Source organism: Falco naumanni, chromosome 18 (assembly GCF_017639655.2).
Source record: "Falco naumanni isolate bFalNau1 chromosome 18, bFalNau1.pat, whole genome shotgun sequence".
NCBI classification, from domain to species: Eukaryota; Metazoa; Chordata; class Aves; order Falconiformes; family Falconidae; genus Falco; species Falco naumanni.
In genome coordinates, this window is record NC_054071.1 from 1,035,258 (window position 1) to 1,054,365 (window position 19,108).

At 43.7% G+C, this 19,108-nt stretch overlaps 1 protein-coding gene across 2 annotated transcripts in view; it reads right to left on the reverse strand.

Annotated features, from left to right (window-relative positions):
• Nucleotides 1-18,418, reverse strand: part of MAP3K3 (mitogen-activated protein kinase kinase kinase 3) — a 41,088-nt gene extending 22,670 nt beyond the window's left edge. The window contains exons 1-6 of one of the 2 annotated variants that reach the window (XM_040617332.1): nt 18,035-18,418; nt 11,497-11,618; nt 11,083-11,172; nt 7,954-7,994; nt 3,737-3,836; nt 2,331-2,444 (exon numbers count right to left, since the gene is read on the reverse strand). In XM_040617332.1, the coding sequence (XP_040473266.1) occupies nt 2,331-2,444; nt 3,737-3,836; nt 7,954-7,994; nt 11,083-11,172; nt 11,497-11,618; nt 18,035-18,038 (471 nt within the window). In that variant the 5' untranslated portion in view covers nt 18,039-18,418. The remainder of the gene's footprint in view (nt 1-2,330; nt 2,445-3,736; nt 3,837-7,953; nt 7,995-11,082; nt 11,173-11,496; nt 11,619-18,034) is intronic. The other variant, XM_040617331.1, reaches the window with a different exon arrangement.
• Nucleotides 18,419-19,108: the final 690 nt, after the last annotated feature.

Sequence of the window (19,108 nt, forward strand, 5' to 3'; positions counted from 1 at the left end):
CCAAAATACCTAGCTTTACAAGAGGATATAATATTCCCTTCCTCTTGTGCATTACAGAATGTAACTAATGTTATTTCATTGAGATGAACAGAACCACAGTCATCCCAAGGAAATTAATTCTGACTTCCGAAAATTATTTGAATACAACTAGCAACAAGGTGGGAGGCCACACAATAAAAAAAAAAATCAGAAGTATTGAATAGTTGCTCATTTAATAAGCACATACCCTTGCACAGAGTGAGGAGGGAGCCTGATTTAAATTACATCAACTCTACCACGAACAGAACCATGGGAGCTGAATAAAGGGTGCAGAGGTCACACCACTCACGAGGACAGTCTGGCTTTAGTACTCTAGGTGTTCAACTTAACCAGTTCTTCCCATTAGTTGCTAAACAGAAAGAAAGGACTGACAACAGGAGTGAGTTGCTTGATCAAAGAAAGGACAAGTGAGGCACAAGAAAATTAATATAAATGCTATTCACAAGCACGGGCTCTCAATACTAGTCACACAGCTACTGCTGTAAAGTTGATTTGGTTTATATACATATTTGTGCCAAAGTCACGGCATTACCTTTCCATCCCCAGAAAAAGAAAAGAGCACAACCAAAACAAAATCTGCATCCTGTACTTCAGGAAAAATAATGCTTCCCGCTCCCTCAGTGGGATGAGATCATGCAGCCAAGTAACCTCCTTCAGACTTGTGGGCTTTTGCTTTATCACATGCAGGGCTCTCCTGTCAGGCAACTCAGAGCTGGAGAGGAAGTCGAAGGAGAGGGGGGAAACAGTGGCACTTACTGAAGACTTTGCTGTTTGTTTCTGCTTTGAGCAAAAGAGGAAAAAACAGCGAATAAAAGGACAACACCACAGTACTGGCTATTAGCTGGTGTAGGGATGAGGTTTACCAAGCGTTTACTGTAAGTGGCTTATGTAAAGTTTAGGTAGTATCACTTAACATCTGGTTTGCAGTTTGAAGACACCAAAATTAAGAGAGGGCTGTAAACCAGGATCGTTTTACAGTTTTATACCAAAAATTGAGGCCACCTTTTACAGACTGTTTCCTGACAACACAGAACAAAGCCTGACTACGCTAGGTCAGGCCCCTCTTGCCAAGTATTGTCTTCAGAACAGCCACCAACAAATGCTTAGGGAAAGGGCATAGGACAAGGAACAGCATCATCCCCTCCTACACTTTTCCAGCTTTTGGCATCCAGTCATTTGGGAAAGGGCTGTTAACGCTCCTGAAGGGTTTCTGTATTTCTGTTAACATATATTATCAAATTCAAAAATAACGAGATGTGTACTTAAGTTCTCCTGACAGTTCCAAGAATTACAGGTGTGATTATTTCAAGAGTTTGAGCTCACAGCCTGCAGAACTTGAATAGGGATGAACAAGCAAGACTGACAAGCTATTAGCAACAGAGCTTTCAAGACAGAGTAACTTTCATACCTTTCAAGAGAATTTGGTAATTTGTAAATAAAATATCTAAGGATTATTAAGGTCTCTGGCTTGAAAAGCTGTATGACCTTAATTCTAAACAAAAGACACGGGTTGAGTGAACAAAGATCTTCAGTCACAGATAAGGAATAAGGGAAACTTCTGACCCTTTCTGCCCTCTTCAGCTTTCAGTTCAATTCACTGTCTGAAACTGGCATCTCTGGGAGCTTGACTTAAAAGATTTATTTCTGATGTTACGATCATTTCTGCTGAAAAGTACAAACTACACTGACATCCAATGCCACAGCTATCTGTGGTATAGGAAAGTGAACCAAGACACTATCAAACTCACCTTAGGTGTGAATACACCATTATTAGCTAAAAGCAACTTAAATTTCTACAGACTAAGGCTGGATTCAATGCATTAGGCTACAGACCTGAAAAATCACTGGCAGCTGTCCTTAGGCTTCTCACCCAGGAAAAAAGTGCTAATAGCTTGTCTTCAAGGACAACCTGTGCTTTCTTAAACGCAAGATAATTACATGCACTTTCAACAGTGTGCTATTAATCAAAGGTAAAAAAAAATTCCCTGTGAACCAAACTCATTAACTGTTTTCTGAACAGTCATTGGGTACTTGATATAAAATGGCCTTCACATTACAGCTTAAAAAGCTGCAATATTTTAGTCCCAAGCAGCTGCTGAAGACAGGAAAAAAAACCAATATAGAGAGATACCTATAGCTAAGCCAAAGCAAAGAGGATAAACATATGCATTCGTGTCTGTGGAGACTGATTTTACTAATCCCTGCTGCTCTCAGATGAGGCCACCATTGTGTTTCAGAGACTTAAGGGTAAAAACCTTCATTTTGCTGCAGTCACAGAAGCTGTTACCTACATGGTTTCTGTCCTGAGACAGCAATAATATTCTAAGGCTTTTCACATTAGAGCTTCGGTCCAAGAGATCTACTGCTTTATCCAGGTCATCTTGATTTTTCAAAGGAATAGACAGCTGCAAAATAAAGAACAGGGAAAAAAATCATTAGAAAAGACAGGAAAACTAAGTCTACATCCACAATAGGTATTTAAACAAAAATTAGAAAAAGAAAAAAAATAATCAGAATATAAGATGGGATTCTGATTGCTCACTTATTCCACAAATTTTTATTAAAATGCTGTCTCACTGTCCTTTTTAACAAGGTTTTTCTCCCGTACCATCAGAGAAATGGCTGACCCTATGCAAATTTCCCTAAGGCACCACGTACAAAAACATTAATTGCTGCCTGAACGTGTTGTTTGCAAAGAACAAGTCAGAGACAAGCCCCTGATTCACTGATGAGAACACTGTCTCGGAATACTTCTGAATCCAGACCTAACGATCAAGTGAAAGTTTGGTTTATGATACTAGTACGAAGACGATTAAGACTCTGAAAGAGGGAATCAAAGAATTTGAAACTTGCTAGTAAGACCCCAAAAATTATGCTCAGACACCCTCTATTCTATAGCCCACTCACAAATCAAAACGTGAATGCTATCAACACTGAAGAACCCCTTTCATTTTTGTCTGGCTCTTGCTGGTGAATGGAGTTTTGCATCTCACATTAGGGATGTAGCCCCAAACAGCAGGAAGGCAAAACCACAACAAAAAAAATCAAAGGAGAAGCCAGGGTGACCAGAGTGAGAAAGCCAACAAAATACTTCAGATTATTAACAAAATGCTACTCCTCATGCCACTTTCTTTTAGCAATGACAGTGCCCACAGCCCCCCTGCAGCATCTCATACCAGAGAGCCTCCCCTGTGCTCTAGCTCCCCTTGTTTGCCTAATAGCTGGGCAATAAGCAGAGAGGTTGCGGCCAGCAGGAGGTAAATCTGTTACAACTGGCTGGCTGGCTGCTCCTGGTCAGCGGTCAAACACCACCAACAATCCCGACTCTGCTATCGGGCAGCTGAAGAAATTACTCTGGGACTGCCTGCAGCCCTCAGACTCTATATTTATTGGCCCGCAATAGTTGCTTTTAGCAGTCAAAATACCTCAAATACCTTTTTTTACTTCCCCAAGAAAGTCTCCCAAACAATACCAGTACAAGGAAGCAAGGTGCTGATGTTCATACAATACACACATCGGTGCGATGTTTTGTCAGTATCAGCATGTTTTCCTCTGGAGCAGAGTGATTCAACTATGGTTCGTATTAGAGGGAAGAACTGAAAATTAAATGTATGGGTACAGAATTTGGGACAGAAAAAGGAGGTGTCATCCAGAGAGAGCGTTACATGTCCCGAGCACCGATAACAACGTTCTGTACCTCATTGTTCATGTAGTGGAGGTCCAGTGGCTGGCCAAAGGCTGTTTTCACTTTCTGCTGCACATCTTCATAGCGCACAGGACGGACAAATGGGATAATTCTGGAACAAAAGAGAATCATGGACTGAATTCAGAGATACTGAAAATGCAATCAAATCAGATGGCTGAACCATTAAAAACACATTTGAATGTTCTCCGTTCATCCTCAAGCAGCCAATGAACTTTTCTGATTTGAATTAATTATTTCAGCAAGGAATTCTTGATCTATGGCCCATTTCCAAATGGTTTGTCAAAATGCAATATTCAGCTGAAGATTTCAAACAGAATGCCTTTGACCCTGCATAGGAAAGTATCCTTTACTGAATAAATGTCTTTCACATAACAGGATACAAATCTCTTATGCACTTTGGCTTAAAGAATACTGCCTCGTGCACAAAACACAAATACATTCAGTCAGAGTTGAATTAAAAGCCACAGAAGGCCCAAAGAACAAAAAAGTTTTTGGTTTAAGTACTCCAGTATCTGAACTCAAAACTCACTCCCTGAAAATTTCCAAAATGCGTTCCAGTTGAAAGGTTTCGACAAACATTCCCACAACAAAGCCAGTCCCGAGCTCCTGAAGAAAGGTATCAGCCGGAGGACACAAAGGAACCTGAAAACCCTCTTTCCCAAAGGTGGCCTGTGACATTAGGTCCATGTCAGCGCTCTGCATGCTCAAGTCAAACATCTCCAGACATCTGAATCTCAGGCTCACTGCGCTGTCTCTGCAGTGATCCTTCAAATCCTGGGCAACACAGCAGGGACTTTTATTCAAGAGCTGAGGACAAATCTAACTGCAACTGTGCAACCATTTGTCACTCAGGGCTTGCTTTATTAAAAAAAAAAAAAAAAAAAAAAGCCTTTTTAAAAAAAAAATTAGAGGCCAAATAGATCAAAACTTAAATGCTGCTTCAGTTGTAACAGCAGCGGCACAGCTGACTTGCCATAATTCAGAATATGCATGTAAGACAGACATGCAAGACAGAATATTCACATAAGACAGATCAGTCTCATTCTCTCATGCTTCCTCCCTCACCAGTTATTTTCCCTAAGTAATGCATCTCTGGGCACCTTCACTGACCGACAGACACACAAAATATGCACAGATGTAAATTATTCTAATCACTTTCCCTTAGCCCAGAGCTTGGGACACACCAAAGCCCCAGTTCTAGCACGCAGCCATTTCCTCACCAGTTGAATGGCACAAATGGCCTCAAGAAATCCAAAATGGCAACAGGCAGAGCCGTCCCCGGGGAACCCTGCAGAATCCTGTGGCACACGCATGCTTTTCAGAAAATGACAGTGTACTTTTGCTTGCTTTTATTACTGTTTTGCCTCCCTTGGGATAGAAACACTCATGTTTTAGGCAAAGTACTAACATGAAGTTCCAGCAAAGCATCTAAAACTGTTTGTTTTGCTGGAATGTTCTTCTGTAGGAAGTTGCCAAGTACTCAGAAAGTTGCTACCTTGACAGCTATGGAAAAGGATGATTTTTACCCTCTTCAGAAGAATTAGCAAGTAAAATACCCTGGGTCAAGAGCTGGAGGATCCAAACGTGAACTATAGTTTACGACCCACTGTTCTAGCAAACCAAGGACGTCTGCTGCTCAGCTCAGCAACCTACTTTCCATATCCTGACTGCACAAGGCCCAGATGGCTGGTGGTTCCTGCCTTCGGGCTCCTGAAACCAGACTTCTCGCCATCTGCTTCCACAGCCCATGAGACCACGCTGCATCTCCACTCCTGGCGAGTTCAACAAACAGCGCTGGGACACAGCTGACAGCCACCAGCCTTCTGCGAGCTACCAGCCCACGGCGATAGCTGCTCACCCCACCGCTGGAACTTGAAACAACTCTGCTTTGGCACAGCTGAAACACTGCCATAAAAAACCTGATTGTTAGCACTCCTCACGAATTCTGCCATCAGGCTGAAGTAAGACAACCTGAACGGACCACAGACACTCAAGACCTATCTTGCTCACAGGGGCAACTCTCTGAGCTCAGTGAAACCCTGAATCACCCCTGGGGCAGCTCACACGAGCTGGTGCTGAACGCGTGCTTTGGATAGAAGGCTTAGTTTCCAGGCCATCCATCCAGCCTGCTTCGCCAGCACTCGGTATCCTTTCACGACATGCAGCTTTTGTTTTAAATAGATCTAGTGCTAGTTTGCTTCCTTAGCCCCTTCCCAGGAAGGGTTCATCTTAATACCAGCCCTACAACATTCAGCTATTTAGAAATAATTGTCCTTGTTAAGAAGCAGCCCACAATAACATTTTCGACATATTACTAAGAAATCCATCCATGAAATTACAGTACTCTGGCACCGTACAAATGTAATTTAGCTCTCAGTTGAGCTGAAGCCCCTTATAAAGGCTTCCATTCTACACTCAGTGCATTAAAAAGCAGAGCTGTTCTCAGGTGCCACAAATTCTATTAGTTTAAAAACTCCGTGCACTCTTCTAACACAAAATCATGGACTGCAGGGTTTAAGGAGCCCATTCCTGCCTGACCACCTTAAATATTTGTGGTTAGATCTGGCAGCTCCTCTGAAACCAAGCACACACACTTACATTCTCGGTGCAAGCTTGCTGTCTGTAACTGCATACCACTTTGGGAATGGGGAATTCAGGCGAGCGTAACTGCATAATTAGACTAACACACAATCAACCTTTTCATTTTAATGTTACTTCAGAAAAAAACCCCTTTCTTCTCTCCTGAGCTCTGTGCCATCTTAAATGCACTCAGGCAGAAGACATACAAGACGACAGGACTGTGGTGACAAGATTTTGCTTCCGAGTTACCTTGTGCTAACACGGTATCACAAGAAATTGCGCCATGTCGCACAGTAGTTCTGTTGTAGCCCACACAATGCCTCTGACAGAGCAGAGAGCTGAAAAGATATGGCTGACAAAGGCAGCAGCTACGATTACTTTTTAAATTTCAATTTGAGCAACCAAAAGTCCGGGTACTTTTACTGACGGAATTCACCATGTAGGACTTTGGTGAATGAAACAGTTCAATTTTTGAGGAAGACTTTACAAATTATTCTCTATTGCCTGCTTTACCAAGGAATGCCTCTGCTTTTCTGTTTTAGCAAAAATCCATAAATCTGACAAAGGAGGATACTTGAGGAGGAGCTTAAGCACCCCAGCCAGTAACCTTTGCTAGGAACAGGCTATTAGCATCACTACATACAACTTGTGCTGTTGTATTATCCACATTAAATTTGCGTTTTATCATGGAACTGTGAACTGCTTCACACTGAAAGTACTGTCTGGGATGGGAGAAACAAAAGGATTCCCATAGGATATCTGTGAAGGATAGCATATGAACTCCTGCTTACAATCCAATTAATTTCTTCAAAAAAAAAAAAAGACAACTGGAACCTAGCATCAAGATCCTTTTTGCCCCCTCAGCAAGAGCTCAAGAGCAGCCTGCAAACAAGAGGCTGCAAACAAGCCTGGAGCCTTCCTGTACGCTCACACACACCGAACCGCCACAAATGGACTGAGAGTTTCTCTCAATTAGATGGCAAATAGGGGGCTTCTCAAGACCTACTTTGAAACATCTAGACAAATTTTATCCATTGTAAACAATACTGTAAACACCAAAAATCTTAGTTCAGTTAATTCTGGGGTTTTTTTTGCAAAATATTGTCTCTCAAAACCAAGTATCAGAGGAAACAACAAAGAAACTTTTACACCAATGAAAAAAAATCTTCACTTGCTGTATCTTTTGCTCAGTCACAGCAGGACAGTGATAGTGTAGGTCATCAGGAAATGAGAAACTAGAAAAGAATGACGCTAATTTGATCAGTTTCATTTGGTATTAGTTAAATGAAACAAAAAGGGAACATATCTGAAACAAGGCTATCAGACTGAATTTCTTTCAGGCTGGACAGCTTTTTTAATATTACTGCAATTCACTTACAAACAGATAATATGAAAATAAATCAAAGGGAAGTATTGCATGACACACTGATTTTTAAAAATAACCAGTTGTTTTTTATTTATGTATTTTATTTAAAAATAACAAGTTGAGTATGACCTGTTTGCTATTGCCTTTACTGTGTGTTTTTCATTCAAGAACAACGAAAGTGAAGCCAACAAAATATTTAACCTAAATTACTGATGACTGTATTATTCTACTAAGCAAAGAATCATAGTGAAGACAGACTTACCGTCTTTCCCCGTTATGTTCAAACTTTATCCTTACATCATTCTGCAGAAGAAAGAACAAAAGTTTAGTTTACAGTGAAACTTGGGCATGCATAACAGTAGACAAATGGATATAACATGATTTTAAGGCCCAAACACAAAGCAGGTCAATTTGTGATTGCAGTTGGCATCAACTCCTTACAAGGCTACCAGAACACAAGTCTAATTAACTTTCTCCATGGAAGCTGAAGCAGACCATGGCCAACAAGTGGCTGACATGTAAACACAGCAGCATGAAAAACGAAGAAATTGCTAAAGCAGCAAGAGAAGCAAACGGGTAAAAACTTGTAATTTTTCTTAACTGTCAATTAAACAGAGGACACTGAAATATACTTTAAGGAAAATTAATCTATTTTTATCACTGCATGGCAAAAATCTGAAATTGAGTCCATCTGCATATTCATCTGAACTGAAGCTGATTTTCTTTCTTTGTGCATTCTCAAAGCATTTTCTTTTATGACAAAAAAAAAAAAAAGACACACAGGGAATGTGCTACGTTCTCTATTCTTAAGACACAGACTAAATCTCTCCTTTCGCAAAAATGCATAGTTTGAATTTCAGGGGCTGAAGTTACAAACAAGTTAACTATATGTCCTCTTTTAAAGTGCAAAGGGGTCATCATCTGTATCTGGCAGATGGTTAAAAGCACTAATGGCACAACCTGTGCATTTCACTGTAAACTTAAAAAGATGCGATGTGGCACGGAAGAGTCAACATGCTGAACTTTCAACTCTGGAGATCAAAGTTGAAATCCCAATTTAGGTCACAAAGATAAAAATAAAAGGGAAAAATCTGCTCTGATAAGACTCCATAATTTCTGCCGCACAATTTATGTGATTGGAATAGATTAAGCCATCTGTGAAAGCCTCAGACAATAGGCAATCATAGATCTAGGAACTTCAAAAAAAACGTGGCCAGGAAATGCTCTTTAGCTAGAGGAAGTATCTGGCAGACCTAGTGGTCAAGAATGCAGTTCAAAGGGACCACGCAATCACTGCAAGTACACAGTATTCCTGCAGCCGTACTGTAGGTGCAGAATCGAGCATGACAAACGAGCTTCCCAAGCAGAGCAATCATCTGCAGGTGGGTAATTTACACCTCGCTTTAACAAGGACATGTTGTCAGAGGTGGGAAGAGAAAGAACTTACTCTAGTATGACACCAAAATGAAGCAAGTTTTGGAGAACTCGTTTTAACTGAAGAGTATGGGGAAAAATGCAACCGACAGCACAGGAATAATGAACTTTCCAACTACTTACGAACCACCTGTTTCTTAGACATAATGGATGGAGAAATGACCCCTTTATGTTAGGAATTTCAGGGACGGAAGGCTCTGTATTTTTTTTTTTTCAAATGCTATACTATTCTTAGTAGCCCAGTCCAAGGAAACTAAATAGGACTGCTTGGATGAAATTGAATTAAAGTAATTTTTCAGATTAAATTTTACCTCAAGATGCGTTTTAGGTCATGAAACAGCTAAGTGACAAAGCCCTTGCTAATTAAAATTAGACAACGTTAAAAGATCCTCAGGGCTCTTTGGAAACCTTTCTTCAGCTCGCTGGTACCTAAGCAAACTGAAACACCTTTCTCCACTCCACTGCATACTTTCAAACCCGTAATTTGTAACAAAGGGAAGGAGGGATAGAATTTGGCATGTATCTCCTAATGATTTTTCCAAAAGGATCAGACACTAGCCATTCGTGTTTCTTTTTCAAAGATCTAAGAAAAGGTATTCGAAGTGATCTTCGTGTTTATATTTCAGAAAGAACCTAGAAGAGTTAAACATCTAGTGCTTTTTGTTTCCTTTGAAAACAGTGAACCTGTCACCTATTTAAACAACTTCTTAGAAGCAACTCACATGAACTGTCCTGAGAGATGACTAAGAAAGCAAATCCAAGTTTAGTACTTTGGCATTCCAGTTCCGTGATGTGGTATCACAAATAACGATTACAGATCTTGATTTAAGACATCTCTGATTTATGTTTCAAAGTGATTTGGAAAGGATTTTGTACTACTCCATCTACAGACTTGTCCAGCCCATTCGAGGAAATCCCAGATCCCAGCTGAACAAGTAGATTATGAGCAGACAAAGCATAAGGAAGAGACAGACATGAACTTTAAAGCCTGCTCCAGAAAGCTTAAGCCTGTAATAGGAATAAAACCGGAAAGAGTTATTTTACTGATACAGGCAAGTTCTCTGTTAACATCAGTCTAACTGCCAGTAACTCAATTTAATTTTTTAAGATCACAATGGAAAAACAATTCTTGACTGAAATTGTTGCTTTTGTGTTGAAGTATTTCATTCAAATGACATGCAGCACCTACTGACAGAGCAATATTATTCTGTGCTTTCTTCCTGCCAGAAAGTCAATGCAATAGTTTTCTTTATGACAAAAAGAGTCTCTAGCAGTGTCAAACAAACCTATAGAGACTTTCAAGTATTGACCCTGCCACTTACTACCCTGGGAAAAGTATTTCTTTTGAAAAAGCAGACTTCACATCCCCATACCCAAAAATAAGGGTTAGTTTCAAACCTGTCTTCATGTGACATACAACTAGGTAACTCCAGACCACCCTCCCCATCAAGGACGCTGCCTCTCGTCAGACACCTGCAAATAGCTGCTTCCTTTTTCCCTGAAGCAAGGTTTGTCACCCTTTCACTAACGCCAGTCCTTTCAGGCAATCTCCTTCGCTGTTCTTGGATCAACCTCAGTTTGATTACCTTTTATCAGGATCTTCACTCTGTATTCACATGTGGTCTGAATCATGTGAAGACGAGACCAGCATTAGCTCGCTATCCAACAGACTGCTTTATGCAGCTTTAAACTGCAGTGGCCTCCTTCCACATCAGAAATGGAAATACTTGTTTCCTTTTCATCATTATGCTTCTCAGTTCCCTGCTTCAAATTTAAGTATCATTTCCATTACAATGAGAAGCGCATCATACTGCTACTTCATGACAGTCAGTAAAGAAAAGCTTTCCTGGCCTCCCACACCTGCTTAAACGCATTCTACAAAGGTCACTGCACACAACTTTAAAACATGCCCCTAATTTATAAATGCTAATATTGAATAGGAAGCCAGTTTTCTTACCGGAATTTTTTTTTCTTCCACTGCAGAGGCACACTGGTTTGTTATTGCAGGGCTGCCCAAGAGGGGTGGACTGCTGGCACTGTGTTTTTTCTTTAAAAATAATAAAGTCATTTAAGAAAATGGTGATATGCTCGTGAAACCAGAAAATCACTTGGTAAACTTTTTAGCGAATCGAGGCAGACCGAACCCCATCAGAAACATACATAGGGGGAAGGCAGCATACCAAGATGTCGCAAATTATCAACTCTACCCTCCCTAGTCCATAACGGGAAGTGTTGGCAACGCAGCCGGAGCACGAACAGGCAGCTAACCCACCGGTGATGCTGCAGCTGCCAGAAGTGCCAGGCACGACACAGGCAGCGGGCCCTCGGCCTCCAGGGAAGGATTGCAGGGAGGCACCGCATGGCCCCTTACCTGTTTGTTGGAGTGAGCAGCGTCTTTGTTCTTCATGGTATCATATCCAGTCAGTCTGTGACGTCGGCTCATCTGGAGTGCTACCAGGTCCTTCATGATGGATTTCAAGGCCTCTTGTTCATCTGTGATGCACAAGAATTTTAGCAGTAAGTCACCTGGGTGAGTATTGGCCATAACACTTCCCCACTTGTTTTCTGCTGACTCACAAAATGGAAATCCTTTTTAGGATCTTTGCAAATACACTGTAATTTCATGTAGCCATAAAAAGCCCGGACTTTAGCTAATATCACAAAGTAGTAAAAAGACAGATTACATTTTAAGTCATTTATCCAATGCCACAAATGGATCTGGCCATAGGAAGATTCAGAATAAATATCCCCAGCCTCTAGTTCTGTTAAAACGGCTTCACAACAAACTACAGCTTGGGCAGGTTTGCTAGATCATCATAGATCATTTAGGAGGGGCAAAGTGATGTGCTTCTGCCAAGGAAAACCTGGTAAGAATCTGTTCTTTCCAATTTTATATCCTGTTAACTTAGAATTCTTGCTTGCTAGTGGAACAAACCACAGCCAGTAGAGAGAAAAATGAAAATCTGGACAAAGAGTCATCTCAGAATATCTCTGCATACAAATCCACTTGCATCGATTTCCCCAACACATTCCTCTCTTCCCCCAAAACACGCTGATGGAACAAAGTTCAAACCATTTTATGAGATTTCAAGATCTACTGAACAGATTCAAATCACACAGCATTAAGAACGCTGTCTGCTGGCAGACTGCAATGCAGCAGGTTCAACTCCAGGCTCCTTGCAAATGCAGGAAAATAAAACAAGACAAGCTGAAATTTTTCTTATACATACTACTGACTGAAAATTACTTTCTGAAGCTAAGACTCCTGATGTAACCAATTTAAAGTGTTCTTCAATTTCTTGTTAGTTTTGAAGAGAGAAGTGATATTTAGCAGAAATTTGTATGAAGTGTAGAGAAAAAGAAAAAAAAAGACAAAAGGAGAAAAACGCATCGTAGCTGAGCTGTGATGGATTGCTAGCATAAAGGTGTCTAAAAGCTAGTGTGAATATTCCTTTGCTTTTTCAAGCATAACAATCCTAAATTCCTTGATACTGCAAAAGGTAGAAAAAGTCGACACGTGAAGTGTGGTTCACAAAGGCGACTGCACCAGCCTCTTTGCTCCCAGGCACTGGGCCCCCAGCGATGCGATCACGCAGAGGATCTGCGGCTGGCACCCTTCTGCCTACTGGATTGCTGGGCTGTTGTCTCACATACAAAGACTCAAAGAGCTTTCAGGGATAAAGCGTTGTTTCCTTGCAAATAATAGGTCCAGTTAAATCCTTCCCGATAGCGAGGCATAATTTAGGCATGAAATTTGAAGCAGTGATTGGATCAGCTCTGAACATGCCCAGAAGAATGTGCCCTTTCTAAAAGAGTCTGGTTGGACTTGACCACCGGGTTTGGATGTAAAGCTTTTTAAAATTATTTATTATTTATTTTTTGGACAATTCAGACTTTTGGAAGTGATGTGAACAGGTCATGCATAGATGAAATTATCACGACCCTACTCATACGACAGTGTATCAGGTGTGCACTGCTTGATATGCTAGGTTTCTCCTTTCTTCCCTGCGCCCACAAACACATCACTTCAGTGTGTTCAAATTCAAATGAACATTTTTGAAGCAGTTTTGTAAATAACCGAAACTTCATTTTAGAAACCCAGCATGGCTACACACTCGTTTGTGACTCGTGGCACTGCTCTGGATGGGTAATGGCTTTCATTTGTACATGTTGTCCTGGGTACGTTAAATGACGGACTGTCTCACATCTGTATTTCTCTGTAAAAGGGACTCATTGGGACTATTTGTTTCTCCCATTTCATGTTAAGCATTTGTTCATGAGTGTCTCTAAAAGAAGCCAGCTTATATTTTATGCAGAAGACTGGGCTCATAATTAATGTCTGAATAACAAACTAGATTTTCGCAACGCCTGAAGATGACAGATGTGGGACATATACAGCCTCGCAAGCACACAGGGAGTGAACGCTACCAAAATTTAGAAGCAAAAAGGGGGGAAAAAAATGTACCTATTTGTAAGGGGGCAACAGCTAAAAACCCACCAGTCAGAACAGAAGTCACACTAACATTATTTTTCGTAAGACCAATAGTTTCTGCCCAGAAGGTCTGCTTTAGTACTAACACTAGAGCAGCAGCACTTCCACTATGGCCTTCAACATGTATTCCCGAAAAACAGAGACATCAGACCTAGGCCAGGCGACAGAGGAGAAAGGAAAGAAATCTCCCACTGCATTTGCAGAAGGTGTTAATTAAGAGTAAAACCCTTAAAAAAGGAAAGCAGAGCAGAGCAAATAAAGTTATTTTAAAAACCCCAAAATCAAAACCCACCAAATCGCTGCTGTCCAAGACAAGCCAAATGAGACAATAACTACATTGTGGTTAGTGCAGGAGGGAGAGTACTCCTTGAAATTCCAACTGCATGCAGAAGAAGCAAGGGGTATAAGTAACACAACCAAAGCAAGAGGTTGCTTTTTGAAAAGCACATCAGCCAAAGGAAATAATTGCTAGGATCTATCTCAGCACTAAGTAACCCCTTGTGGGAGGAAAATGTGAAAAAACAGTTGTGAATGAAGTTAAAGTTCCAGGTAGCTAACAGCACAACTTTTTTTTTTGTTTTGTTTTTTTGACTTGTTTCCAACTTTACATATGAACATTTAACCTTTTACCTTACTAGAGTGTCTCCAATTTACTCTTATTCTTTAATCTTGTTTGATATTAAGCATAGCCTTTGAGTCACCTGGCAGACAAAGACAGTAACTTTGCACAACAAAACATTACAAATTATGGACTGGCATATCCCTGGAGCGCCTACCACCCAAAACACGCTGTGAAGAGCTGGGATACAAGTTTTCCACTACAGTGCAGTTTGGGTTTGGCCAGATATCAGGAGGATGAAGAAGAGCTTGTCTTGGCAGAGTTCCTTTGGGCAAGAAGCAAAAACAGCTATGAAAGCAGTTTATAACTTAAGCACTCACGACAAGAAATCAAGTCAATCAAAGAGCATGTCTGTGAATAAAAACTCACATCTGAACAGTATGGCACATCACTTGAAAATAAGGATCGATGCAGTTGTTGGCTACAGGTGTTTTGATCCCAAAGCCCAGGCAGTGTATAAAGTCAGGTTTACAGTGTCCCACGTGAATGAGGAAGTGGGCAAAGAGGACAGGCATCTAACCAGTAACGCATCTCTTAATAAAGACTGTAGCTCAGCTACAGGGTGTATTTATTTATTAGCTAAGGCAACTTGTGAATTTACAATGTGCTAAGACATTAAACTCTTAAGGGCAGCACCTGCCAAGTGTCTAAACCCGTTAGTGCATGCAAGGTCTGTCTCTCGCTGTAAACTCAGCTTCCTCCATAGGCAATCGCTAATGCTGAAACCTTACGTGCATCCACGCAAAAAGAAACACGTAATGTACTAGCAAAGGCTGATGGAGCAACTTCAGGTGCATCTGAACCTTACGTGATCATACGTTTTATTATAGCTATACACTGAGCTATGGGCTCCCCGGTACCAAAACATACACTCTGTAATTCATCCCTGTGTTGGTGAGGTAGGAAATGATGGAGTATGAATCTTCTCAAAACGTAAACGTCAAATATTGATCTGAAGCTTGTGCAGGGAAAAAATGTTTCCAGTTAGGATAGCACTGCACTGGATTTAATGTTGAGAAGCATGAATACTTCTTTATTTCCATCAAAATAGAGGATTTGCATAGATCAACTTTAAAGAATCACGTGCAGCAGCATCACATCAATCACACAATGCAAAAGTTACTACAAATGAAAATGAAGCGATTTTTGAAGCGCACTGAGAGACCCTGTTTTGCTAGGTCTCCAGTAGGTCTGGGAAACACAGTTCTGCTTTGTGCGGGAAAGATGTTGTCCAGGAAATGCTTTTCATGTTTTAAAAACTACACTCAAGGATTTTTACAACATCGATAAAAGGGAACTGCTACTCACAGAGAAAGCTATTCCTCTACATAAAGCATTTATTTCAACTAACACACAGCTTCTTACACAGGTCTCAGCAAGTCAGTGTATTTGCTGTGGCAGAAATGGAAACAGTTTTGAAAAAAAATCATGAAGTTCAAACAGTAAAAGCATCTGCACATTGGTAAAAACAGGAAGTCTGTAAACCCCTGTAAACCAGGATGCTATTTTATATAGCATGATAATAGAAGACACGATGCCACATTTTTTTCAAAAAGAAAAGAAGTGAACAAGTAGGTGCGTGTTTGTTCCCTGCCACCACAGCAGCACAGCTGATTGTTTGCGCAAGTGATCGGCAGATCCAGGGGCAATGAGTGAATTTCACAAGTGAGGCAGACAAACCGAGTATGGCTTAAAGCTCTGAGAAAAGTTTTTGAAAAAGCTTAAATTTTGAGTCCTTCACTGCGGACAGTCTTAGTGGTAACAAGATGCTGTTCTGCCCGATTTTTAGGAAACTGCAAGTGACCTGGTTTGCAGGCTTAAAAGAGAAATCGGCACTTCTCTATGAACCTGGCACATGCGGTGTGTATTTGGGGTACCTCTTCCCAGCCACAAAAAAAAAAAAATATAGGTTGGGATTTAAGCTGGTCCTAACCTGCCAGCGCAGCCCTGCTCCCCTCCCCCACGGCGCACCGGGAGTGTCACCACCGCTACAGCCGGGAGCTCCACGCTCGGCCATGGGTGCGTGTGCGAGCCAAGGGAAGGAAGTGACACAGGCAGGAAAAAAGAGCAGATCGAGGGAAAGACTCAACTGCAGCTGGGCCTGCAGCACGCGTTTCGTCTAGGCCTGCCACGCATCATCCAGTCCGAACTCTGCTCTCCCCTCCAGTTCACAGATAGATGTGGATTTCTCTGTATTAGAAGCAGGTATCTGTATTTTAAACGCTGCCAAGGAGCTCTCTGTAAGGAAACAAACCTCCACCACAGCACCTTCTGTAAAGGGCCAGAGAATCGCTCGCAGCGAGCTTCAGCTGCGCCAGAGGAGCTATGACACACCGTGATACCGAGCTCTCACTGTCAGCCACCCCACGCAGCTTTCAGGCTACTATACAAAAAACAAGATGGAAGAAAAGCGGAGCGGGATACAGCCTGTTACCCATTATTAATTAGACTATTTGATCACAACTACCTAATGAATTTAGACCTTCCCTATTATGAGCGATCTGCTTGCAGCCGTACCATGACGCAACATGCAACACTACGGTGGAGCAGCCCACAAAACTGTACTTTTCATATTCTGTGCTCACATGTTTACCAACACCTATCCAATTGCCGTTGGAAAACACTTCCATGGAAATCCAGCTTCTTCCTTCTCTGCTATTTTAAGCTTCTGTACTACCTGGCTGGCTCCTTTAGAGAAGATACAGACCAAATAATACTATCCCTGTCTTTATGAAAGAGAAGCCTACTGATGGATCTGCATCAATCTGTTGTATTTACAAAATTTAAGCAGAGTACAGAGGAAATAAAGTTGTTGCTCAAAGCAAAAGTACTGCATTAACAATGCTTTGTGAATTTACCATATAAGCAACTAATTAGCATACTGACTAAATAATGAAGGACAGTCTTGGAAAACTAAACTTAGTTGTAGGAAGGAAACACTGAAGTTGCAGCCCACAAAACCATGCAACTCCGCACTTATGACAGCAGTAGTAACCCCCTGGCTAATAAGCAAATAGGAGTAAGTTCTGGTTTACAGAAAATAACCTTTTAATTCTAAGTACACGAAACCCCTTTTTAAAGGGAAAGGGGAACTAGGTAATACAAACACACACACACTCCCATCGCCATAAGCAGTTCCTTATACAGGACACACAGTCCAAAAGAAGTGATCATTCAGGTTCAGTGACAGCAACTTCTGAGAGCAGCATTTTACTCTGGATAGAGCGCTCCGCCGGCTCCTCTGCTTGCTGGTATGTGTCGCCGTCTGGGTTAATTATGGCGAATGAGAACCCACTGGAAGCTTCACAGAGAAAAAAAAACCCTATTTTGACAGGCTCCCAAGCTGCAATTAATACCACGGTAGAAGTTTTCCTAATTCAATTTAAGCACGTAAATTCCCGTCTTACCGACGGGCAGCCGGGCTCTGAGCAGCTGCGGCAGAGGCCCCAGCCCCCCCGCCCGAACCCCTCACGCAGCCCGGCCGGCGGCTGCCTGAGCGCGGGGCCGGGGGTGCCTGCGCGGCGGGGCCGGGGCTCCGCGCCCGCGGTCGCAGCACCGGGGGCCTCCTCACGATTTGAAAGAAGCCCCTCGCAGCCGCGCTGCTGCCCGGGGCGCAGAAGCAGGCCGGGGCAGCGGGACCGGGCCCGCCGGAGGCCGCAGGCCCAGCCGGCCCGAGGGACGGGGGCGGCCGCAGCGCCGAGGCCGCCCCCCCCCAGCCCCGCTCGCGCTCGGCTCCCTCAGCCCGCTGCCCCCCGGCCCACACCGCGGGGAGCTCCCCACCCGCGCAGCGGCTCTCACCCATCTCGGCGGGCGGTGGGCCCGCGCCCGGCGGGCGGCGGCGCGCTGAGGGAACGGGGCTGTCACCGCCGCGGCTCCATGGCGGCCGGGCCGAGGGGGAGGGCTCACAGCCGCCGCCACATTCCCAGGCCCGCGCCGCCGCCGCCTCCTTCCGGCGGCCGCGCTCCGGGTGCCGGCGCGGCGGCGGGGGTGGGAGGGGGCACGGGCGGTCCCGGTCGCTCCCCGCCGCCGCCGCCACAGGGCGCCCGGGCCGCCAGCAAAACAAACCGCTCGGCGGCCGCCGCGCACCCGCCGCCGCCGCCTGCCAATCACAGGGGCCGACCCGCCGCCGCCTGCCAATCCGAGCCGCCGAGCCACCCACCCGACGGCGCCGTTCGCCAATGGGCGTGCGAACGTCGCCGCCGCCCGCCCCGCCGGCTACCAATCACGGGGGCCCGTTCCGCTGGCGGGTTAGCCCTACCCCCCTCCTCCGGCCACTAGGCGGAGCAAACCCGTCCCCGCCCTCAGCGGGCTGCCAATCAAGATGACGGACGGCTCCGCTGGCCCGCCCCAGCGGCCGGGTTCTGGAGCCGGGGCGCGCTGCTGGGTCCTAGAGTCCGCCCGGGGCCGCGGGACGCAGCCCCGCGTCAGCCCCGCTCCTTCCCCCGCCGCCCGCCCCTCCGCCTGGCGCGGACCCCCGATGCCGGGCTCCCCATCGCCACCCAACGTGTCCTGGAGGAGGGAGCCTGTCCCCCTGCACGCTGACCCCGGGGCTTTGCTCCCCTCCTGCCCCCAGCTCGGCAGTGCATTTAATTGGTGCTTTAAAAGCATCTTTTTAAGGGCGGCGGTGGGTGGATGGGAAATCCCCAACCAAAACCAGTTCAAGCGTGTTCAGAAGACACTACACGCAGGATTCTTCTGGTTTCAAAAGAAAAGTGTGAGACAGTTAATTAGCCAGGGCACCTGTGGCTCCTCAGAGGTGTTCTAATCAGAGAGCCCGTTGCCCTCGGAGCCTGGCTCGGTCCCCAGGCTGCGATAAGTGGCAAATGGAACAGAATAAACAGCTCACCGGCTTCTTAAGCCTTCAAAAGCACT